The sequence below is a fragment of the Ceratotherium simum genome, chromosome 9, assembly GCF_057802395.1.
Source record: "Ceratotherium simum simum isolate JZ-2026a chromosome 9, ASM5780239v1, whole genome shotgun sequence".
Lineage (NCBI taxonomy): Eukaryota > Metazoa > Chordata > Mammalia > Perissodactyla > Rhinocerotidae > Ceratotherium > Ceratotherium simum.
The window spans coordinates 60,044,580-60,068,109 of record NC_141908.1 but is presented as its reverse complement, the minus strand read 5'-3'; the positions used below and the strand labels follow the sequence as shown (position 1 = coordinate 60,068,109).

The following is a 23,530-nucleotide window of genomic DNA, read 5'->3' as shown; positions in this document are numbered from 1 at the left end:
GAGTGTGATCTTATTTGGAAATAGTGTCCAAATAATACATCTTAAAATGTAAGATGTAAATTAAGATGAAGTCATACTGGATTCGAGTGGTCTTTATAAGAAGGGGACTGATGTCCTTATAACGGGAGGACAGGACGTACAGACAGAGCACACAGGGAGAATGAAGATGTAGGCAGAGATTGGATGTGTATAAGCCAAGGGACTGCAAGAATTGCCAGCAACCACCAGAAGCTAGGAAAGAGGCATGGAACAGGTTTTCCCTCTAAGTCCCCAAGAAGGAACCAACTCTGTAGACACTTTGATTTCAAACTTCTGGTCTCCAGAACTGTAAACTGTACATTTCTGTTATTTTAAGCTACCAGTTTGTGGTAACTTTTTATGGCAGTCCTTGGAAACTAACACATGTGCTAAAGCCTATAATTAATTGATATGTTAAGTATACATAAATATAGGAGAGTTCATTTAAATTTTTCCGAAAACATCACCATGAAGTTTTAGTGACATAATATATAACTACCAGGATATTTTAGTTAGTACCAGGTTTGATATTGGAACAAGTTGATAGATAATAGCTATTTAATATGCATCTGAATTATGCAAAATTTTATTGGTTTTTATTCGTGTGAATTAACTTAAACAGACATCTAGATTTAGTGAAGTGTGAATGGCCCCACCCAATAAACTAAGGGTAATTTTGTTTAAAAGCCTTATCCTAGAATTTATAAAAAGCATGAAATATAAAATATTATTTATTCTTCATGTGAAAAATGCCATATTTATCCCATTTGTAGGGCATGTATACTAATAAATAGACCTCTGAAAAAACAAATACAGCATTTTCCCTAGTTTCACTAATATTCATTTAACACATTATTTTACAATGTACAAAATTACATAAGTATTTTTTTTTAATGATTGTGGTCCAAACGAATTTGAGTGCCATGAATTCTAAAAGCTCTGTCCATTCCAGGTTCTATAGGGCCTTAACCCAGTATTCTCTTGAAGGGTAAAACTCAGGGGCTAAGACCCCAACCTTAGTGACATAGGACTATACACCTCATTATTTGACTTTGATTGCTCAAAATACTAGTTAGTTGTTTTTTTCCCCCAATTTTATTGGGATAAAATTGACATACAGCAGTTCAGAAGTTTTAGTTTCTGTAGATCTAGGATGCTATCTTGTTTTTAATCTGTTTCTTTTCTTTTTATTTTTGGATGGTTATTGTCTCTTACGCTTGCTCTCTTTTTAGTTTCCTGCCTACTCTTACTCATGTGGTAAGAAGTAAACCTTTATTGTTTTATGCTACTGAGTTTATTTTTAAAAACCGCATCGTAACCCTACCTCTGCTGACTGATAAAAATGTTAACTTATTAAGACAAAATGATATGCAAGAACAGTTTACTGTGACTTCTGGAAAAGAGAAATGTCCCTTGTTTACTGGGAAAATATCAACACAGACATATGCTCCTCTTCTGACAAAGGTGGTATGTGGATTAGAGGTCTGGGTTGTGGCAGCCATTTGGCTTCTTGGAGGAGAGAGTTAAAGAGGGGTAGTGGGATCTACATAGAGCAGAGGATGCGGCTTACACTAGGGAAGACAGGGTGAAGAAAGGGAGAGGAACTGGTTCTTGCACTGTATCATTGCAGCCACTGGATTATTCTCTCTGTTAGCTATCCCTACGTGTCAAACGAGGTTTTATTTTTTATTTTTTTCAATTATTTTATTTATTCCTAGATATTTTATTCTTTTTGTTGTGATTGTAAATGGGATTGTATTCTTGACTTTTTCTGCTAGTTTGTTGTTATCATATAGAAATGCAAGAGATTTTTGTAAGTTGATTTTGTACCCTGCAACTTTGCTGTAGTTGTTGATTATTTCTAATAATTTTCTGGTGGATTCTTTAGGGTTTTCTGTATATAGAATCACATCGTCTGCAAACAGTGAGAGTTTCACTTCTTCCTTTCCAATTTGGATCCCTTTTATTTCTTTTTCCTGCCTAATTGCTCTGGCCAAAATCTCCAGTACTATGTTGAATAAAAGTGGTGACAGTGGGAACCCTTGTCTTGTTCCTGTTCTCAGAGGGATGGATTTCAGTTTTTCAGAGTTAAGTATAACATGGGTTTGTCATATATGGTCTTTATTATGTTGAGGTACTTCCCTTCTATACCCATTTTATTGAGCGTTTTTTTAATCAAAAATTGATGGTGGATCTTGTCCAATGCTTTCTATGCATCATTGAGTTGATCATGTGATTTCTATTCCTCAATGGGGTTTTATTTTTTTAAGCCAGTTTGAGTTGGGTTTTCTGCCACACTAGAGAATTACCTGATACAAGAGAAACTGTGATTTTGTTATTGCTTGGTCATTTTTATACATTAAGATGGAGAAAACTCTGGATATAGTGAAGGTGAAATTGAATAAGATGTGGGTATGTTTGATAGAGGAAGGTGATGGTCAGAATGCAGAGTAGGAGATTTAGAACATAGGCAAAAAATTTCTTTGGGCAGAGGGATACTTCTTTCCAGAGATCTGAGTCAGGATAGAGAAAGAGAATTCTAGAAGTTAGGGTAAGAGAGTAGTGGGAGTTTATTCTTACTAGGTTCTTTTATGTGAAGATGGAGGCATGATGACCCTCTAAGTGAGAGGGGATTGAAGGAGAAAACTGAAGATTTAAAATTGCCTCTGTGGAGATAAGACGAGGAAGCTCCATCAAGACTAACCAATATAAGCAAAGTCTGAGAACATGATATTGTAGTAGTTTGTGGTAGCCTCAACCCATAGGCTTCAGTAGAAATATCTCAATAGCCTACATTTCAGAGTGGGACCAGGAGAGAGTTGCATGTGTTTGTGACATTTAGATACGAGAGCTGAAGGTGCTGATAAGGGAGAAGTTGAAGTGATGCACCATGGGGTGCAGGAGAGCAGATAGTGAATCCATCTGGTGGGTGGGCAAAGATGGGCCCCAACAATTCTGCACTAATTGAAAGATAGAAAAAGTACCTAATGAACATGTGAATCTGGCTAAGGAGATTTTCGGCAGAATATTGTAAGAGCTGATTGGCTTCTTTTAGCCACATAAAATAGGGTTTTACAAGCATAATTTAGAGGGGACCAGGACAGATACTCCGGCTAAAGAAATATTCTAAAGCAAGAAATGGTCTCAAAGCAAAGATGACATGTAGGCTGCTTGTTGTTAAACACGCCCTTAGGTCAAGTCCCAATCAAATGTGTGACTGATAGACACAGTCTACTCAGACAAAAGGACTTCTAAATGTATATGTGTGTATGAGTGTGTGCGTATACACACACACATATATCACATATCATATATATCACATACATGATATATGTATTATAGGTGAACTACATAAAGAAAGCTCACAAAGTTTCTAAAGGACTTATATCCATTTAGACTAAAAGAGACAAAAACAGGTCAAAATTAAAAGAAATTCTGGACCTCCAACTTTTTATTGTTAGAATAAAGGCGGAAAAACTACTCAGCTGCCATCACGGGCCATTTCTTGCTGAAAAGAAGGTATGGAGGGCAAAACCAGAGCCCAGAGGCTGGAGCAAAGAGCTGCTGAGAACAATGAATCAGAGAGCTGTTTATTGAGAGGCTAGAGGTCACATGGTCATGGCATCACATCCTCGGGTGAGATGTGCCCTAGAACACAGCTGAGCAATTCATTTTAAACAGAATTTCAACCCGAGTGCAAAAAACTGGCACATGAAGAAAATGTGATACTCTGACTTGGTAGGATTCAAGAATTATTTCTATTTTCTCTGTAATTGTTGTAGGGACATATGGCCCTCTACCTTTTAGGAGCAGGAACCAGAGTAGCAGGAACATTCTGACAAAATCTCCGCTCAGCGTGAGAGGGAAACAGTCCCCTTGACATTGACAACGTGCCCATTTAGCATCAGAAATGACTAAGAGAGGGATGCAACTAAAGCTCACTTCACCCAAAATATATGTTGACGTGAAGAAATTAAATACGGATGGCTGTCATGAATCTTTCTTTTTTTCTCACTGATGATATGTAACATGTTTAATAATATCAGAAATTAATATAGGAACTCAGTTTAAAAAGTTAACTTATTCATCCATGCTTTCAATACATTTACAGAATATCTGTTATGCTAAAAGCACTGTTTTAGGCACAAGAGATAGAGCCACAAACAAGCAGACTAGGTCACTGCTGTCATTGAGGTACCCATCTGATCAGAGAGGGGAGACAGAAGAAATAAGTAAACGAATAAATCAACTACATACTTTTAGAAAGTACGAATGTAGTGAAGGAAAAAACATTGAATAAGGGTCAACGTTTGATTGGCCAGAGAAGACCCTCTGAGAAGGTCACATTAAGATGATATGGGGCCGGCCCCATGGCTTAGCGGTTAGGTGTGCGCGTTCTGATATTGGTGGTCGGGGTTTGCATCCCAGCGCGCACCGATGCACTGCTTCTCCGGCCATGCTGAGGCCGCGTCCCACATACAGCAACTAGAAGGATGTGCAACTATGACATACAACTATCTACTGGGGCTTTAGGGGAAAAAAAGGAGGAGGATTGGAATAGATGTTAGCTCAGAGCTGATCTTCCTCAGCAAAAAGAGGAGGATTAGCACGGATGTTAGCTTAGGGCCAATCTTCCTTACAAAAAGAAAAAAAAGATGATTTGGGCGCCATGCAAAGCTATGCCGTGGTGAAAATTGTTCCAGGCAGAGTAACCAACAGGAGAGGCCCTGAACGAGGAATGAAGTTGGTTTATTTGAGGAACAGACAGAAAGCCAGTGAGGTTGGACGTAAGAATAGCACGAATGGAAGAAAAATGATAGGAGATGGGGTTTGAGCAGAGGGGCAGGAGTCGGATCACACGGGGTCTCAGAGGTCATGGTGGAGTTATTCCACTTGCACTGAGCAGTCCTTAACAAAAAATATTCTGTGAAGTAAACTGTAGTTTGAAAAAGGACTATGTTGATGGTAATATGATAACATAGGCACTCAATCATTTGTCACACAAACTCCAAACTTTGAAGCCAGTAGAGACTTCAGGAGATCAAAGAGAGTGACATAGGATTACCCACTGGCCAAAGCTCAGGCATTAGAATTCCTTGCCCCCTGCCCTTGATGCAGTAGATCTGAATGTCTCTATTAGCTGTGATTTCACCAGCTCCATTTTTGGTGTTGAGAAGGTGGCCCTGACTTCAGGAGGCTGTCCCATCAGGCCTATATCCCTGGGATTTGCCCAGATACTTAATGGCCTCCTGAAAACAATATTAACAATAGCAGAGAGTTTTTCCAGGTCTTCTGCTCAGATATGGATTTCTCAAAAACCAGGGATGGGGGCCGGCCCAGTGGTGTAGTGGTTAAGTTCAAATGCTCCACGTTGGCGGCCCTGGGTTTGCGGGTTTGGATCCTGGGTGAGGACCTACACACCACTCATTAAGCCATGCTGTGGTGGTGTCCCACATACAAAATAGAGGAAGATTGGCACAGATGTTAGCTCAGGGACAATCTTCCTCACCAAAAAAATACCCAGGGATGGAGACTGTGTTTCTAGACCTAGCCAAATGCCTTCCAAACATAAAGCAACCATGTGACTGTTAAGCTAGAACTCTTGTTGTTTAATGTTCTGAAAACAAATACCTAAGCTTCAGCCAAGCAGGGAAAGCAACGTTCAGGAAGCTTCCTGAAAATTTTCAGAGAGCAATTTTCATGCATTAGTGTATTATATATATGAATCACCTATGGGGCAATTGATCCTCAGGAACTAGGGGGAAAAACTATTGGGGTGACTTGGTATCATTGTTACAGATAAATGTTAAAGGAGTTCATTTATTCTTTCAGACATTTCTGGAGCACTTACTATGTGCTACGCACTGTGCGAGACACTGAGAATTCAATGGAGAACAAAATAAATTCCCTGCCGTCAAGAAACTTTTATTCTAACAATAATCACTCTTAACATTTATTAAGTGTTTCTTATATTCCATCACTGTTACTAAGTGTATTAACTCATTCAATGGGGAACCTAGACAATAAACAAATAAATAAATGTATAATAAGAGGTAATAATAAGGGGTATAAAGAAAAATAAAGCAGGGTATGGTGGAGAGATTAATGGTGGCCTGAAGATGTTTATGTCCTAATCCCCAGAACCTGTGAATATGTTACCTTACATAGCAAAAGGGAATTTGCAGATGTAGTTAAGGATTATCTGGGCAGGCCCAATGTAATCACATGGGTCCTTATAAGAGGGAGGGACGGTCAGAGTCAGAGACACAAGATGTGAGGATGGAGGCAGAGAGAAAATGCTATGCTGCTGGCTTTAAAGATGGAAGAAGGGACCATGAGCTAAGAAATACAGGCAATCTCTAGAAGCTGGAAGAGGCAAGGAAATGAATGCTCCCCTAGAGCTTCCAGGAGAATGCAGGCCTGTTGATGCCTTGATTGTAGGCCAGGGAAACTGAGTTTGGACTTCTGTCCTCCAGGAGTGTAAGATAATACATTTGTGTTGCTCTAAATCACTAAGTTTGTGGTAATTGGTTACAGCAGCAATAGGAAACTAATACACAGAGTTACAGGATGGTGAATTATGGAGGATGCCCTCTTAGAGGAGATGATCTTTAAGCAGAAAAGTGAATGAAGTGAAGGAGGGAGCCATCTGTTTGGCCAGCTGGAAAAGCATTCCAGCCGGAGGGAACATCAAGGCAAATGCTCTGAGAGGGGACTAGTCTCACTGTGTTTGAGGCCTAGTAAGAAGGCTTGTGTGAGCGAGAAAGGGGACCTTGGAGAGGTAGCCAGGGGCCAGATTATGCAGGGCCCTGTAGCCTTAGTAAGCATTTTGATTTTATTCCAAGAGTGATGGGAGATCATAGGAAGGCTGTGAGCAGGAAGTGATAAGATCTTGTCACTTTTAAAAGGAGCAATGTGGAAGAGCGTACTGCCTATGTTTTCTTCTAGAAGTTTCACAGTTTCAGGTCTTACATTCAAGTCTTTAATCCATTTGGAGTTAATTTTTGTGTATGGTGTAAGGTAAGGGTCTACTTTCATTTTTTTGCATGTGGCTATCCAGTTTTCCCAACACCATTTGTTGAAGAGACTTTCTTTTCCCCATTGTATGTTCTTGGCTCCTTTGTCGAAGATTAGCTGTCCATAGATGTGTGGGTTTATTTCTGGGCTTTCGATTCTATTCCATTGATCTGTGTGTCTGTTTTTGTGCCAGTACCATGCTGTTTTGGTTACTATAGCTTTGTAGTATATTTTGAAATCAGGGAGTGTGATACCTCCAGCTTTGTTCTTTTTTCTCAGGATTCCTTTAGCTATTCGGGGTCTTTTGTTGTTCCATATAAATTTTAGGATTCTTTGTTCTATTTCTGTGAAAAATGTTGTTGGAACTTTGATAGGGATTGCATTGAATCAGTCTTAGCAACATCTTTTCAAACACCACATCTGACCAGGCAAGAGAAACAATAGAAAAAATAAACAAATGGGACTACATCAAACTAAAAAGCTTCTGCACAGCAAAGGAAACCATCAACAAAACGAAAAGACAACCTAACAATTGGGAGAAGATATTTGCAAACCATACATCTGATAAGGGCTTAATCTCCAAAATATATAAAGAACTCATGCATCTCAACAACAAAAAAACTACCAACCCAATTAAAAAATGGGCAAAAGACCTGAACAGACATTTCTCCAAAGAAGATATACAGATGGCCAACAGACACATGAAAAGATGTTCAAAATCACTAACTATCAGGGAAATGCAAATCAAAACTACAATGAGATATCACCTCACGCCTGTCAGAATGGCTATAATTAACAAGACAGGAAACAACATGTGTTGGAGAGGTTGTGGAGAGAAGGGAACTCTCATACACTGCTGGTGGGAGTGCAAACTGGTGCAGCCACTATGGAAAACAGTATGGAGATTCCTCAAAAAATCAACGATAGAACTACCATATGATCCAGCTATTCCACTGTTGGGTATTTATCCAAAGAACTTGAAAACACCAATTTGCAAAGGTACATGCACCCCTGTGTTCATTGCAGCCTTATTCACGATAGCCAAGACTTGGAAGCAACCTAAGTGCCCATCAAGGGACGAATGGATAAAGAAGCTGTGGTATATATACACAATGGAATACTACTCAGCCATAAGAAACGACGAAATCCAGCCATTTGTGACAACATGGATGGACATTGAGGGTATAATGCAAAGTGAAATAAGTCAGAGGGACAAGGTCAAATACCGTATGATTTCCTTCATTAAGTAGTAGATAATAACAACAATAAACAAACACATAGGGACAGAGATTGGATTGGTGGTTACCAGAGGGGAAGGGGGGAGGGAGGAGGGTGAAAGGGATAATTCGGTACATGTGTGTGGTGATGGGTTGTAATTAGTATTTTGGTGGTGAACATGATGTAGTCCATGCAGAAATAGAAGTACAATGATGTACACCTGAAATTTTTACAATGTTATAAACCAATGTTACTGCAATAAACAAAAAATAAAACACAAAAAAAAAAAATAAAAAAAAAAAAAAATAAATAAAAGGAGCAATGTGACTGCTAGGTGGGAAATAGCCTCTGGGCTGGAGGAGGCAGTCCAGGGGAGGGGGAAAGCAAAGAGATGGTTGGGAGACTACGGAAGTTGTCTAAGTGACAGGTGCAGGGGCACAAACTGGGACGAGAGCAGGCCGAAAGGAGTCTATTTTGCAGATGGAATTAACAGGATTTGCCGATAGACTGGATGTGAGACATAAGACAAAGAGAGGAGACAAGGATGACGTCAAGGATTTTGATGACACTATGTGCTGAGATTTGGAACATTCTGGGAAGAACAGGTTTGTGATGAGAAATCATGTTTTTTTGGGGTTTTTTTTGTTTTGTTTTTTGCTGAGGAAGTTTCACCCTGAGCTAACACCTGTGCCAATCTTCCTTTATTTTGTATGTGGGTTGCTGCCACAGCACGGCCGCCGGCAAGTGGTATAGGTCTGTGCCCAGGAACTGAACCTGGGCTGCCAAAGTGGAGCGCACCAAACTCAACCACTAGGCCACGGGCCAGGCCCCCATGAGCCTGGTGTTAGATATGCTATGTTTCAGTTTTTTATTGGACAGCCAACCAGAGATGTCAGGTAGACGGCTGGACAGACATAGTGCCTGAAGTTCAGGGGAGTGCTCGGGGCTGGCGACATCACTTGAGGAGCCCTGAATAGTATGTGCAGCCATGGCACCACGCCTGTGTAGATAGATCCTGAGGATGGAGCCCCAGGGCACCGCAACCTTTAGAGCCCTGAAGATGCCAAGTCATCAAAGGGAAAGAATGGAGCACAGCCAGTACTTTTATCCTCAAGAAACGCAAAGCCAATATTTTTGACTGTCTAGCCTGACTGAAGCTTGAAAAATGGCAACTTGCCCCCTGCAAAGGTCCTAAGAAATAGCCACTGCCTTGGCCTATTTGCCCTGGCTCTCAGTGAGCTTTTAAAATGCCAATGAGCTCTAATTGTGTTGATTGCCTGACAGCTGTGAATACAAGATGCTGACTCCAGAACTGCACTCATTCCGCGGAGGGCACCAGCCTTCCCACTAATGACTGCTGAGCCAGGCCACCTGAAGCCTGCATGGGGCTTAGCAGCAGCTGCACTTCTGCTCCAAGAAACAGCTCGCTGCAATCAGATCAAACTGAGGCTCTCCCCTGTTTTGCCTGGAAGCTTGGGTATTTGTTTTCAGAGCATTAAACAGTAAGAGTCCTAGCTTAACTAGCACACAGGTGCTTTCTGTCTGAAAGGGATTGGCTAGGCCTACAGTTTCCCTGCCTGGCTTTTTGAAATCCAAGTTAGAGCAGAGAACCTTGAGACACGCCTGCTACCATTAGCTCTTCTGTCTGACTTTGCAGTGTGACCAGGGAGGAGGACAGAATGAGAAGTGGCTGCCTATCTGAAGTTGCTGGTTAGACACTAGCACACTGGTACTAAATTCACTCTACGAGTTTGATTTCCTCTTGAACCCTCTCACCCCTAACTTTTTCTCAATACAATTATTCTGATCTTGTAAGAAACCTGCCAATTTACCTCCCACTCGGATCCTCTTCCTGAGAACTCGCATCCCCCTGACCATCTCACCATCACAAGTTGTCAGCTGCCTAATAATTTGGAAAGCACGGAGTCTGGAGGCCAGTGGTTCTCAATTGTGGCTGTACAGTAGGGTTGCCTGGGAAGTTTTAAAAAAATCCAGATCCCCAGGCTACACTCACAGACAATTAAATTGGAATCCCTGGGGATGGGACCCAGACTTCAGGAGTTTTTTCAAAGCTTCCCAGGTGATTCCAACGTTCAGCCTAGGCTGAGAATCGCTGCCCTGTAGCCTGGGCATCTGAATTTTTAAAACTCCCCAGGTAACTCTAATGTGCAGCCACGATTGAGAACCACTGGCCTCCAGACTCTGTGCTTTCCAAATTAACAATCAGCTCATTTCACGACTCTTAGCTATCAGAAGAAAGTGAAGGATGAACGGCCTAGGGCTCTCTCCATTTCCAGGTAACACTATATTACAGCAGCAGCCTCCAGGAGAACAAGCCCGACAGCTTGTAATCTCTCTCCAGGGAGTGCCAGATCCAGGCAAGGACCAGACTGCAGAGGAGATATTTTGGGAGCAAGTAGGACCCTCAATACAACACGGAGGCACCTCCCTTTAACACTAAATTTGCCAGACGGGAATCCATGTAAACTAGGGACTTATTTTGGCTTCCTCTCAGAGCTTTTGGGAACGGAGCTCTCTATACCAGCTGCACAAAGCTCAGTTAACTATGGATGGTATCCGAGCAGGGTTATAAAACACCACCCTTGCTCTCCACGAGAGCCCACTGGAAAGGAGGTGGAAAAACAGCGGCTTGCTACTGCAAGTGTGTTCCACAGACCAGCGGCATTGGCGTCAGAATCACCTGGGAGCTTCTTAAAACTACAGTATTTTGGGCCTCATCCCAGACCAGTAAGAATCTGAGTTTTAACAAGATGACTCAGGAGTGCGTATGCAAGTCAAAGTTTGAGAAGCGGGGGTTTATACAACTGCTGGGGACGCAAGGCGCTAAATCCCCTGGAACCGTAGGGACCTGGCGGAGGGAGCCACTTATTCCTCTTCCTGGACCGGGTCTGTTTTGTAGTGAGTCTCAGAGAGCGGAGGCTGGCGGGCCCGGCGCAGGCCCAGGTCAGGGCGGCCCCGCCTGCCCGCCCCGCCTCCCTCCTGGGTCTCTGCCCCGCGCGCCGTTGCTGTGGCAGCGCCGGACGCAGCTAGAGTCCTGGCTGCCACCGCCTCCACCTCCTCTTCCCAAGGCCTCCCCAGACCCCTGGCTCGGGCCCAGCCTGCGGCTCCGCCATGCCCCGGGGGAGGCGCGGTGGCCGGGTGAGCGCCCTGGAGGGCGGCCCGGAGGAAGAGGCGCCCCCGGGGGCGGCTGCTGTGCCCTCCGTGTCGTGGGCGTCCCAGCTGCAGCCCGAGGCGGCGGCCGAGCAGATTCTGCTCCGGGGCATCTTCGAGATCGGGAGGGACAGCTGCGACGTGGTGCTGAGCGAGCGGGCCCTAATGTGGCGGCCCATCCAGCCCGAGCGCCCGGCGGGTGAGTGGTCCCAGTGGGAAGGTCCTGGCGCCTGCGCCTCCTTCTTCTCCCCCGCCCCACACCCTCCATCCCGGCGCTTCCTCCCCGCCCTCCGCAAGCTCCTCCTCTGCCCCAGCAGGCTACCGCGTCCCGAAGCCACCGCCTCCTCCTCCCCAACTAGGGAGAACCCGAGCCTCCCCCAGGGGCCTCCCGCTACCTGCCCCCGCCCGCCTGGCTGCCCGCCTCCGGGGCATTCCCCGGACCAACGTCACACTCAGCCTCTGCTCCGCGACGCAGAAGAAAGAATTGAGCCCCAGAGGGGCGATGTTTTCCAAACGCGGGAAGCTCACTTACTCCTCCCCTCCACGTTGATGAAGTTTTAATCCGTCAACCTCTGATGGTACACTGCAAGTGTAAGCATTTTACAGAATATACCTACACGTGGGTTCTAAGTCCAGCTCTCATTTTGCTGACTTCTGAAAGTTTAACCCCGATGCTTTGGAGTCTCTCTGGACTTTTCTATCCCTCACATTCCTTGTCATTGCCTAGAATCAAGCTTTCTTCAGGCTCAGTCTAGGAATTTTTGATTTTTCATGTTGAGTTTAGAATCATCATCATGCTGTTTACTTGCATTTGCCTTTTATTGACGTTCAACTTTAGGTACTTAGAAAGTGTTATAATGCTGCACTTTACAGTAGAACTATTTCAAGTCTTAGTCTAGAGATGATGTAGGGAAAAGCCTTGGATGTGGTACACAGTCTCTTCTGGCTAAAAACAAACTTATGAAATTAAAAAATTGCCTTCCCCTTTTGGAAAACAAGACACAATGTGTCATTTATATTAAAGAACAGAAAAAGTCACTGTTGTGAAGTTTCTCTTAGAAAAGTCTAACAAAACGAAACCGACTAGTCGAGAACCCAGAGCTGGTTATGAGTGTGGATTCTGCTGCAGACGCCGTGCTCACTCAACTACCTTTGACTTTAGTTAAAATGTTTTCAGGTGTTTTGGAAACCAAGGTGGACTATATTCTTGAACCTTTGAGTTAAAAGCTAGGGAAATGGACATAGAATTATTCTGTTTAGTTTTTAAACAGTTTGAATGTTGAGGATATAGAAGTTTACAATTACAGCTTAGATTAGCCTACCAGAACTGATTTAACCTACAATGAAGCTGAAATACTATAGAATTAAAATGAGACATTGTGCAAAGTGAAGTCATACAAATCAGTGTTGCAAGGCTGGTACACAAAAACAAATAATGATGTGAAAAAGAAATGCTGTTTTATATTGAGTAGGCTTAATTAGCATTCCTGGTGGTAGAATTCAAAAAGGACATCTCGACAGTTATAACTCCAAAGGTTGCAAGTGTTGATTCTTTATAAATTAGCCCTAAAACCCTATGTTGTTGTTTTTTTTAAATCTAGGTACACCAATTTTTCTTTGTAACTAACACCTGGTATGCAAACCACTTTGGGCTCCTAAAATTGGAGGTACACAAGCTTAGCACCTCAGTAAGCACTTCTATTTATAGAAGAAACTAAGAGATGTTTTACTTAGTAAACTAATCAGAGTGAGAAAAGAAAACAAGGTATTAAGAGACCATATGATTAAATGTGAGAAATACTGCCTAATATGGAATTAGCTTAGAAGCGAATAATGAAAGACAAAAGAAATTGGTCCAGAAAATGGAGGAAAAACTACGTCAAGGTCACCACACTTAGAAGGACATGGTGGGGGAGGATGTAGTGGGGATACCGATGTCCATTGCTAGTTGGCCACTGACTGGCTGTTCCAGGAAAGGGTGAGGGTGGGGTGGGGTCACTGGGCATTATTAGATCATACATAGGAGATGTTTGCAAGGTCACTCAGTTTTTAAACCTCATAGTGCCTAAGTGTTTTTCATTTTTTAGGTGGACTTTATTTTTTAGAGCAGTTTTAGGTTCACAGCAAAATTTAGTAGAAGGTACAGAGATTTCCCATGTACTCCCTGCCCCACATATGCACAGCCTCCCCCATTACCAATGTACTCCACCAGAGTGGTACCTTTGTTACAACTGATGAACCTCCACTGACACATCATTATCACTTAGAGGTCATAGTTTACATTAGGGTTCACTCTTGGTGTTGTATATGCTATAGGTTTTGGCAAATTTATAATGTGTATTAGGGTTCTCCAGAGAAACAGAACCAATAGACTATAATAGACATACTCGAGGAGATTTATTGTAGGAATTGGAGATTTATTATGGGATGGCGAAGGCTGAGCTATGCCACTGTATGCTATCTGCAAGCTGGAGAACCAGGAAAGCCAGTGGTATAATTCAGACTAAGTTTGAAGGCCTGAGAACCAGGCAAGCTGATGGAGTAACTACCAGAGGCCTGAGAACTGGTGACCAGGGCTGGGGGTGTGCACTGAAGTAAGTCCTAGCTTGAAAACCAGGAGCTCTAATGTCTGAACGCAGGAGAAGATGGATGTCCTAGCTCAGAGAGAGGGAGAATCCGCGCTTCCTCTGCCTTTTTGTTCTATTCAGGCCTTTAACAGGTTAAATCATGCCCGCCCACATTGGTGAGGGCAGATCTTCTTGACTCAGTCTACTGGTTCAAACGCTAATACACCCAGAATAGTGTTTTCCCAGCTATCTGGGCATCCCTTAGCCCAGTCAAGTTGACACACAAAATTAACCATCACAATATGTATCCACTATTATAGTATCAGACAGAGTAGTTTCATTATGACTAAAAATCTTCTGTGCTCTGCCTGTTCGTCCTCTCGCCCCTCTAACCCCTGGCAACCACTAATCTTTTTACTGTTTCCATAGTTTTGCCTTTTCCAGAATGTCATATGGTTGGAATAATACAGTATGTAGCCTTTTCAGATTAGCTTGTTTTGCTTAGTAATACATATTTATGGTTCCTCCATGTCTTTTCATGCTTGATGGCTCATTTCTTTTTCGTGTTGAGTAATATTCCATTGTCTGGATGGAACACAGTTTATTGATCCGTTCATCTACTCAAGGACATCTTGTTTGCTTCCAACTTTTGGCAATTGTGAATAAAGCTGCTATAACACCCATGTGTAGGTTTTTGTGTGTAAATAGTTTTCAGCTCCTTTGGGTAAATACCAAGGACCATGATTGAAGGATTGTATGGGAAAAGTAGGTTTAGTTTTATAAAGAAATGCTCCAACTGTCTCCTAAGGTGGCTGTATGGTTTTGCATTCCCACCAGCAGTGAATGAGTTCCTATTGCTCCACATTCCTCTCAGCATTTGGTGGTGTCAGCATCCCAGATTCTGGCCATTTTGATAGGTGTGTAGTGGTATCTCATTTTAATTTGCATTCCCCTGATGACATATGATGTGGAGCATTGTTTTGTATGTATATTTGCCCTCTGTATATTTTGTTTGTGAGGTGTCTATTAAGATCTTTAGCCCATTTTTTAATCAGGTTGTTTGTTATTAATTGTTATTAATTGTATTAGTTTTCTAGGGCTTTTAAGAGTTCTTTGTATATTTTGGATAATAATCCTGTATCAGGTGCATCTTTTGCAAATATTTTCCCCTAGCCTTAATTGTTCTCACTAGTGAAATAAAATATCATGTGATCTTTTCCTAATTTTCCATCTTGAGTACTGAGGAAAGGCACTAATGTATTTTATGAGGGCTATCACTGCCAAAATGTGACTGATTGATGGTCTTGTTGCCAGGGCAAATGAGTTAGACCATAGTGATTGTGAATCTCTTTATTGGGTTCAAGGGTGACTTGGGATAATGGTTGTGTTACCCTTTCCCGTAGAAGTGGGGACTGTGAGGAAAGCCTGTAAGTCAGGATGGGAGGCACAAAAGCACCAGTACTTTTTTTTTTTTTTTGGTCTTTTTTTGATGGAAGAAATGTTTTCAGTTTAGTATATTAGATCTAGTCACTCGAGATATTCATCTGATTAGTAGTTATCCCCTTAACAAATTACCTTAAATATTTTGATGCTAACTTCATGCTGGGACACTTTACTAGATGCTATGAAAATGGTGACCTGATCTGTCATCCAAGGAGATTTTACGTTTTTGAAAGACATATAACTCCAAACTATAAGACTGTATGTCACCAAACAGTCATTCGTCAAACATTAAGCAACTAATATCTGCTTTGTGCAGTGATATACAGATCGGTAAGATATGGGCCCTGCCTTTAAGGATTTCTGTGTGTTCAGAGGAAGGAGACATCTATTTTTGACAGGAATTTCTTCATGGAGGATCAGTCGTCTTGTTTATATCTTCACTTCCAAAAAGAACTCAAGTTAAATAGTCAAGAGTAAGAGGTTAAGATATTGTGTTAATTTTCTAGGGCTATGGTAATAAATCACCATGAACTTGACAGCTTAAAACAACAGAAATTTATTCTCTCACAGTTTTAGAGGCCAGAATTCAGAAATCAAGGTGTCAGTAGGGCCATGCTGCCTCTGAGGGCTCTAGGAGAGAATCCTGCCCCACCTCTTTCAGCTTCTGGTGGCTTCTGGCATTGCTTGGCTTGTGGCAGTGTAACTCCAATCTGCCTCTGTCTTCACATGGCCTGCCCTTCTGTGTGTCCTCTCCTTTTATAGGGACAAAGTCATTAGATTTAAGATCTATCTTAGGTCTAGGATGATCTCATCTTGAGATCCTTAATTGCCTCTGCAAAGACCCTATTTCCAAATACGATCACATTCTGAGGTTCCAGGTGGACCCGAATATTTTTTGGGGGGGGCAGGGGGTGGTCACTCTTCAACCCACTACAGGTGTAATGGGAATGGGAGAAAAATTCTAGGTTAGGGGAGTGAAATGAAAGCAGAAAACGGCAGGTCATTGTCAAAGTGTAGCAGGAAGAGAATAATTTACAGAAAAATAGAGGCCAGATGGAGAGAGACCTGAAGACAAAGGTAAAGAACTCGGGTTTTATTTAGTAGAAAGTATGAACCTTTTTTTCCCCTTATATTTATTTAAAGCTATGTCATCTAGCTCACAGTGTCCCTCTCTTTCCCAAGTCCTGCCATTGGTGATAGTCATATCACAATCAGTATTAAAGCTTCAGAATTGCTGGACCTCTTCCATTGTAGTGACTTTCACCTTCATTCCATGTCATTTTCCTCTACCCGTGGCCACACCAGAGATGTTATCTCTTTTCAAGACCAGCCCATCCCATCCCCTCATCGTCATCTAGGAATTTCTCTCATCTGTTACACCCTCTTTCTTAGGTTTTCAGCCCTTGCTCTCTGCCAATTCTTTCTCTTAAGCATAGTGGTGTGTTCAGAACTCTCCCATCCTAACCGCCCCCTGCCTTGATCCTGTAAGCTTCCCTCTCTAGCTGCTACCCTGCCTCTTCTCTCACTTTCTTTCATATGCTCTTAGAAAAATTAGTTTACTCTCACTGACTCCATTAATTCACCTCTCAATTAGTCCTCAGCCATCTGAGACCTGGCTTTGTTCTCTCTGTTGAAACTGCTTGATGAAAGGTTAGTGGCCTTCTAATTGCCCAGTGAAATGGACAGATTTCAGCCCTTACCTTTTTGGATTTCTCCTTCCTTTGACCTTGACTCTGCTCCCCCGATTTCTGTGATACCACTAGCACCTCGTGTATTAGTCTCTTTGTTCTGTCTGCCTGCCAAATTTTAGTGTTCCCAGGGAGTCTGGTCTGGGCCAACTGTTGTCACTCGTCATGTGCTCTCTGGGTAGTGTTGTCCACTGTTGTTCTCGTCTACTCTCAGGCTTAACATTCAAATCTCTGTCTTTAGTCCTGACCTCAAATACTTCCTGGGCACATGAATTTAGGAGTCCCACAAATTTAATAAGTCTATAAGAAAAGCAAATTTTCTTGTTCCTTAAAATATCTCCTGATTTTCTATTCCCTATCACAGTTTTGGAACTCACTAATTAATCGGTCAGTTGTCAGAATATTTAACTTTTGTTTTTAGATATAAGTTATGGTATGATGAGTAAAATGAGGGCTAGAATTCCCTGAAGCTTATGTTGGATGGATCATAGGATTGCATATACAAGTAGTAAACATGCTGGCTTAATATGTGAAGGGGCATTTAGGAGGCTGTCTGGAATGTCGTCTGAGCCAGGATTCTGAAGGTAAGCCCAGCCTCTCTGCCCCTCACTCACTACTTCTAATCTCACCAATCCTGCCCACTCTGTTTGCTACCTTCTTTCTCTGCCGATCACTACCCTAGCTCAGGCCTAGCTCAGGCCGTTATAATCTTTTATTGGCCCATTCCATCACCTCCCTTGAGTCTGTGCTTAAACGTTACTTTTTCGGTAAGGCTTTTCCTGATCACCAGTTTGAAATTCCCTTCTCCTGCACACTTCCTGGCTCCCTTTACTGCCTTACATTCTTCAATGGCATGTATATTCTTTTTTGGGTGTGAGGAAGATCAGCCCTGAGCTAACATCTGATGCCCATCCTCCTCTTTGTTGCTGAGGAAGATTGGCCCTGGGCTAACATCCATGCCCATCTTCCTCTACTTTATATGGGACGCCGCCACAGCATGGCTTGACAAGTGGTGTGTGGGTGCGCACCTGGGATCTGAACCTGCGAACCCTGGGCCGCCGAAGCGGAGTGCGCGCACTTAACCACTGCACCACCACGCCAGCCCCGGCATGTATATTCTTATATACTATGTAATATTTACTGTCTCCCCCCCCCACCTTCAAGAGGGCAAGGATATTTGTCTATTATATTATTGAGGGTCCTAATAGTGAACAAATGGCCCATTCACGTTAGGATAACTTGATAAAAGTTTTAAAAGGCAGTATTCATGAAGGTGTTGGCAGGAGGTAGCCATAATTAAGTACTCTTGGGACTAGTAATAGAGGGACAGGTTCTTAGGCCCAAAAAGGCGAGGAGAGGGAGCATTGTCTAAGCCTGGATTCAGAGAGACTAGGGGAGCGGGTCACTAGGCGGGAGATGTGGCCTTTGCCTCAGCTTGGCTGGTTTCCTCTGCCAATCCTCCAGGGAGGGAGGCGGGGACTCAGTACCCAAGGTCCCTCTTTTCTGGCCCTTACTGCAGTCCAAAGCCAACAGGCAAGGGGACCACACGATGTAGGCCATACAGTATGATCCCCTTGGGCACAGAGCATGGGGGACAGGATGGAGATTGGATCTGTTTGGGGAAAAGGGGAGATAATCAGAATATCTTTTTTATTTACTTGTCAGAACCTTGAAGAGTGGCTGACACACAGTCAATATTTGTTGAATGAATGAATTTATTAATGGGTCTCATGAACTTTGATTTTGCCTATTGCATTGTAATCTGATTACTACGCTCCTACTTAATAGTGACTCCTCATCACCTGCAAGAGAGTATGCCGTCCTCTTTTTTTTTTTTTTTTTTAAAGCATCAGACCTCTTTTTTAAAAAATATTGTTAAGCTAATGTTGGTCCACTTCTCCACTGTGAGTGTCATGGCCAGAAGGTTCCATCTTACTCAGCTGCAAGGTAGAAAGCACTGGCTGGTGCGTAGACTGACCAGGATGCCACCACTATAATGTAAACTGTGTACACAAAGGAGTATCATCTGTTTATAAAATATCTTCTTTACTGCCTGCAGTGGTGCCTAATGATCTTTCTATTGGAATCTCAAATTATGGCCAATTCACTTGTGGAATCATGCATGAGTTTATTGATGTTAATATAGAGTGATTATCAAGTTAGCTGTCTGTGACCTAGGAAGGAGCAAAATCCTGAAGAAATGGGAGAGGGATCAGGTGAGTTCTTTGAGGCCAATTGAGAAAGGTCAGATAAGTCTGGGTCATGGAACCCTGCCCTGGCAGAGCAGGTCGAGGGTAGTGCTACAGTGTGGGTTGTCAGGGACTGTGTGTGAGGTGTCAAAAATCGAGAAAAGAGCTCAGAAAGGGGACATAGGGAGATGCCACAGACCATTTTGCATATTTTGTAATTTAGCCCTTAGCTTGTGCTATTACTGGATCAGATATTTTCAGAGTTCAGTATTTTCAAAAGCATCACCGATTGCCTGTTGGTATTGTTCTAAATCTCAATCAAGGACAAACTTCTAGGAATGTGTGCTTACTGAGTTCTATTTGAAATGTTAGATTGAAGCAGAAGACACAAGCATTTTTGTGCCTCCCCCAAAGAGGATCTGTTTACTGTGTGACTGGGTACAGTGTTTTTATCTGTTTCCCATAAAGGAAAAGCTGCTGATGGGGAGAGTTAGTAACGGGTATGCTTAGACTATATTAAACTCATAGTTTAGTACATTTAAGAACGATCAGTTTAGAGATCTCTGTGACAGGAATGCCAAATGCCCACAGATCTCTCTCTTGGTTGTCTCGCGCTGGGAACATCATCGTGTACTAATGGATAGCACCTTGAAGTATGAAAAGCACTACAGAGTCTTTACAGGCTTCCTGCTCCAGGTGTCTGTCATCTGCTCCCATCTGCGGTATAGGGAATGTTTCAGGAGTGGGCACCAAAGGACCTGGGTTCTTGTCTCTGCAACTAACAAGGTGTGTAATTGACTTGGGGTAAGTCATTTAACTCCTGTGAGTTACAGTTTATTCACCTACAAAATGAAGGATTTATATTATATTATCGCTAAGTATCATCAACTCTGTGAAGTTGCGTTTTATAGAAAATATTTGTTTCTCTACACTTTAGGCATTAGGACATTTTAATCAATTCAGTAAGTCGGAGTAAAGTTTGAACGATCAATGGGGTCAACCGTCTGGTGTGTGGGGAGGAGTGTTGTATTTTACAGCGGAGCTCTGCAGCCCTAATGAATTTCTAATTAGAAGAACCACATAGAAATATGAGCCAAGCCCCTTCCTACCCTTCCCCAGCTTAAGGGCACAATGCTGAGAGGTGGGCAGTCACCTCAGCACAGGTCCTGCCTTTGGAAAGGAAGAAACCATCTTCTGATAGAAAATTGTTGGTTGAGGCTAGTTGTAAGCAGATTTTTCATGATGGACAAAAGGACTAGTTTATCTTTTCTTCATTCTATTTCATTTCCTGTATCCTCGAGCCAAATTTCTGAGCAAGGATTTTATAATATGTTTGATTAGAATTAGAATATTATGTTTCAAATGTTTTAAAAAATAAAATGAGGGCTTCAAATCTTAATTATGGTTTACAATTCTGTATTTCTCATGGACTTGCTACCTCAGGTTACACAACTTCATGTTATGTTTTTTCAAAGGGTTATTCGTACCACAACTCTGAGCTCAGCTGAATTAGGGCAGTAACCAGAAAATCTGACAAAGCTGGGCTTCAAAATAAGATCTTAAAAGTGTTTCTTTTATAAAAGAGTTAAAATGATTTTCTTGTGCTTTAAGTTTATATAAACATTTATTTGCTGGAAACTTAGCAATGTGAAAGGTGATGTGGAAAAATGTGAAAATGAGAAAAAAACAATCAATTTTAAAACAAAAGGAGTTAGTGATTATGTGGGACTTAGCAGAGCAGGGTACATTCTAAGTATTAATCTGCCTAAGCTGTTTGGGGACAGATGTACGTGAAACAGATCCCAGTCTTCTGTTGTGTACATCCAGAGTGAGACATCTGTCGGCAGACCGTGTTGTCAGAAATAATGGAGGCAGGGGTTAAACCCCGGAATGACCCATTCCTCCCGTGAATTATTGAAGGACTAATTACTTAGTAAATCATGATGCTTTGATTCATCAGTCTACATATTAAGAAGAAAATGTTTCTTTAAAAAAATTTGTTAGTATGTTCCTAAGCTGTCAAATTTGAAGGAATTTTAAAAAGACTGATGTGAAAAATCAGGCTTACCGAGTATTGCATGTACTGTTGATGAAGTTTTTAAATGCTTTGACAGGTCTATTAGCCTATAGTCTAAATATTGTATAAAGCTCACATTGTATAAATATTAGCTTTTTATTAAAGTAAATTGGTCCACGCAGAAAAACAAATGTCGAGTAAATCTCTAAAGCATGACTGTTCAGTTCAACTCTCTGTGACAATGGAATGCTGTGTACCTGAACCGTCCAGTACTGTTGAGCACCTGAAATGTGACTCACATGACTGAGGAGCTGAATTTTTAATTTTATTTAATTTAAATTAATTTTAATAGCCACATGCGGCTAGTGGTGATCCCATGGGACAACACAGCTCTAATGCATGGAGAGTTGAAAATGTTTATTCCCTTTACTTCCAGGCATAGGTTTTAATCTTTATTTCTACAAGAGGGTAAAGTTTTCAAATAATTAATCTCAATGTAGGACTGATATGGTCATACAATGTGAGCTGCTGATTTAAAGATAAAGCAGCTAAGTCCAGAGATGCCAAAGTGGCAAAGCCCTTTAACATATTTTGTGAGTGTAAAAAAAAGCTCTTATTTATTATTGTGAATTAATTGGTCAATAGTGAAGTTGAAGTTTTGTCTATAAAAATCATTGTATTATTCCTCATGGTCACTGTGATTGTTTAAACTGAAATTTGGCAAACTTCATCTGTTTGTTACTATAGGATTAGTATATTCAAAATGATAACTGTCCCAGCCTGTATACTAATGATGTTCCTACCTATGCCACAACCATGTGGCACCACCTGAAGGCAAGTATTTTTTAAAACTAATCTACTTTTGTGTCCCCCTTGCTCTCGCCCCTTCCACTTGTGGGAGTCTTTGGGGCTGGAACTGGCACAGAAATATTTTCCTATGAGTGGGCAACGGTACTTGCATTGAAGCCAAGGGACGTGTAAATTGAGAGTCAGATGGGCTGGATCAAGGTCAGTAACCCAGAGAGGTTGATCCAGATGGATTCTCCAAAGCAAGAGGAACTGAGGTGAATTGCAGAAGTCTAAGCATGATGAAGCTAAAGAATCAAAGAGCCATGGCAGTGGATATAGGGAACAACAGATCAGTTGGGTACGCAGGAGAACACTATTGCCTAGACTGGGCATTTTTGTGCCCTCTGTAATTTGGGGAAGTAGATCATGGTTATTTAAAGGGCCAGGGATGTAGCTGAAACTCATTGCAGTTGTGTGATCTTAGTACTAGAATACTCATTCTGAACCTTATTGCTTGTTATCTTGCATAGTCTATTACTTGACTAAGTTATTAGATTACATTTCAAACATTGACAAATCTACAGATATCATCAAAGGCCTCAACAAAGGCCTCTCTAAGTCCTTTTATATGACTGTATTCCTGCCCAAGTTTTAGAAGTAGTGTGCTGATGATGAGGGTAGTAAATGCTGAGCAGGTGAATTTTGGGTGTGTGTGGGTAGGTGTGTGGTGTGTTTGGTGAGGAAATGCAAGGAACACTTAGTACCCACGGCTCTTTATATGCTCTTGTATTTTCCAAAAATCAGTATGTGCTGGGGGTGGGAAAAGGAAAATGAGGGAAGGGAAATGGAGTGTGGAGGAAACTAAGCCTTATGCTAACTTTTGGCCTGAGAACCAGAAGTTGAGGACCCTCAGCATAATGGATGCCTGAATCCAGAGGAAGGGAGGCAGGCAAACAGGCAGGCAGGTATGTATACAAAAAAAATTTGCAGAGTGCTTGTGGACTTATAGTAAGCCTAAAGATAAGTCTAAAATAATGTACCAGCTGGCATCAGGGAATTCCTGTGTACATTCCAAGATTTTCATCAGAAACTGTGTTCTGGAAACTACTGCTACTGCTACACAACAGTGTCCAGTGTTTGACTGAAAATAGGAAACATTTATTGGTGTTTCCTCGGCCAGGTCCTGTGCTAAGTATCTTATCTTGTTTAATCTTCCCAACAAGACTATGTAATCTAGATAGGATTTTTATCCCAGGGGCCCAGAGATGTTAAATAACTTGCACAAGGTCATAGTAGTAATGGAGTTGCTGGGATTCAGAGCCGAGCAGCCTGACCCCAGAGCCCACACTCTACCCATAGGTTATGCTGCTTCCTCAATCAAGCAAGAAAGAATTCCCCAGTGCCTTCAGGAGT

The 23,530-nt window shown here is 42.0% G+C and overlaps 1 protein-coding gene across 1 annotated transcript in view; it reads left to right on the top strand.

The window, feature by feature from the left end:
• The first annotated feature begins 11,326 nt into the window (after positions 1-11,326).
• The window catches only part of CERKL (CERK like autophagy regulator), a 114,936-nt gene continuing 102,732 nt past the window's right edge, over positions 11,327-23,530 (top strand). The window contains exon 1 of the mRNA XM_014784664.2: positions 11,327-11,623. Within this exon, the coding sequence (XP_014640150.2) occupies positions 11,386-11,623 (238 nt within the window). The 5' untranslated portion in view covers positions 11,327-11,385. The remainder of the gene's footprint in view (positions 11,624-23,530) is intronic.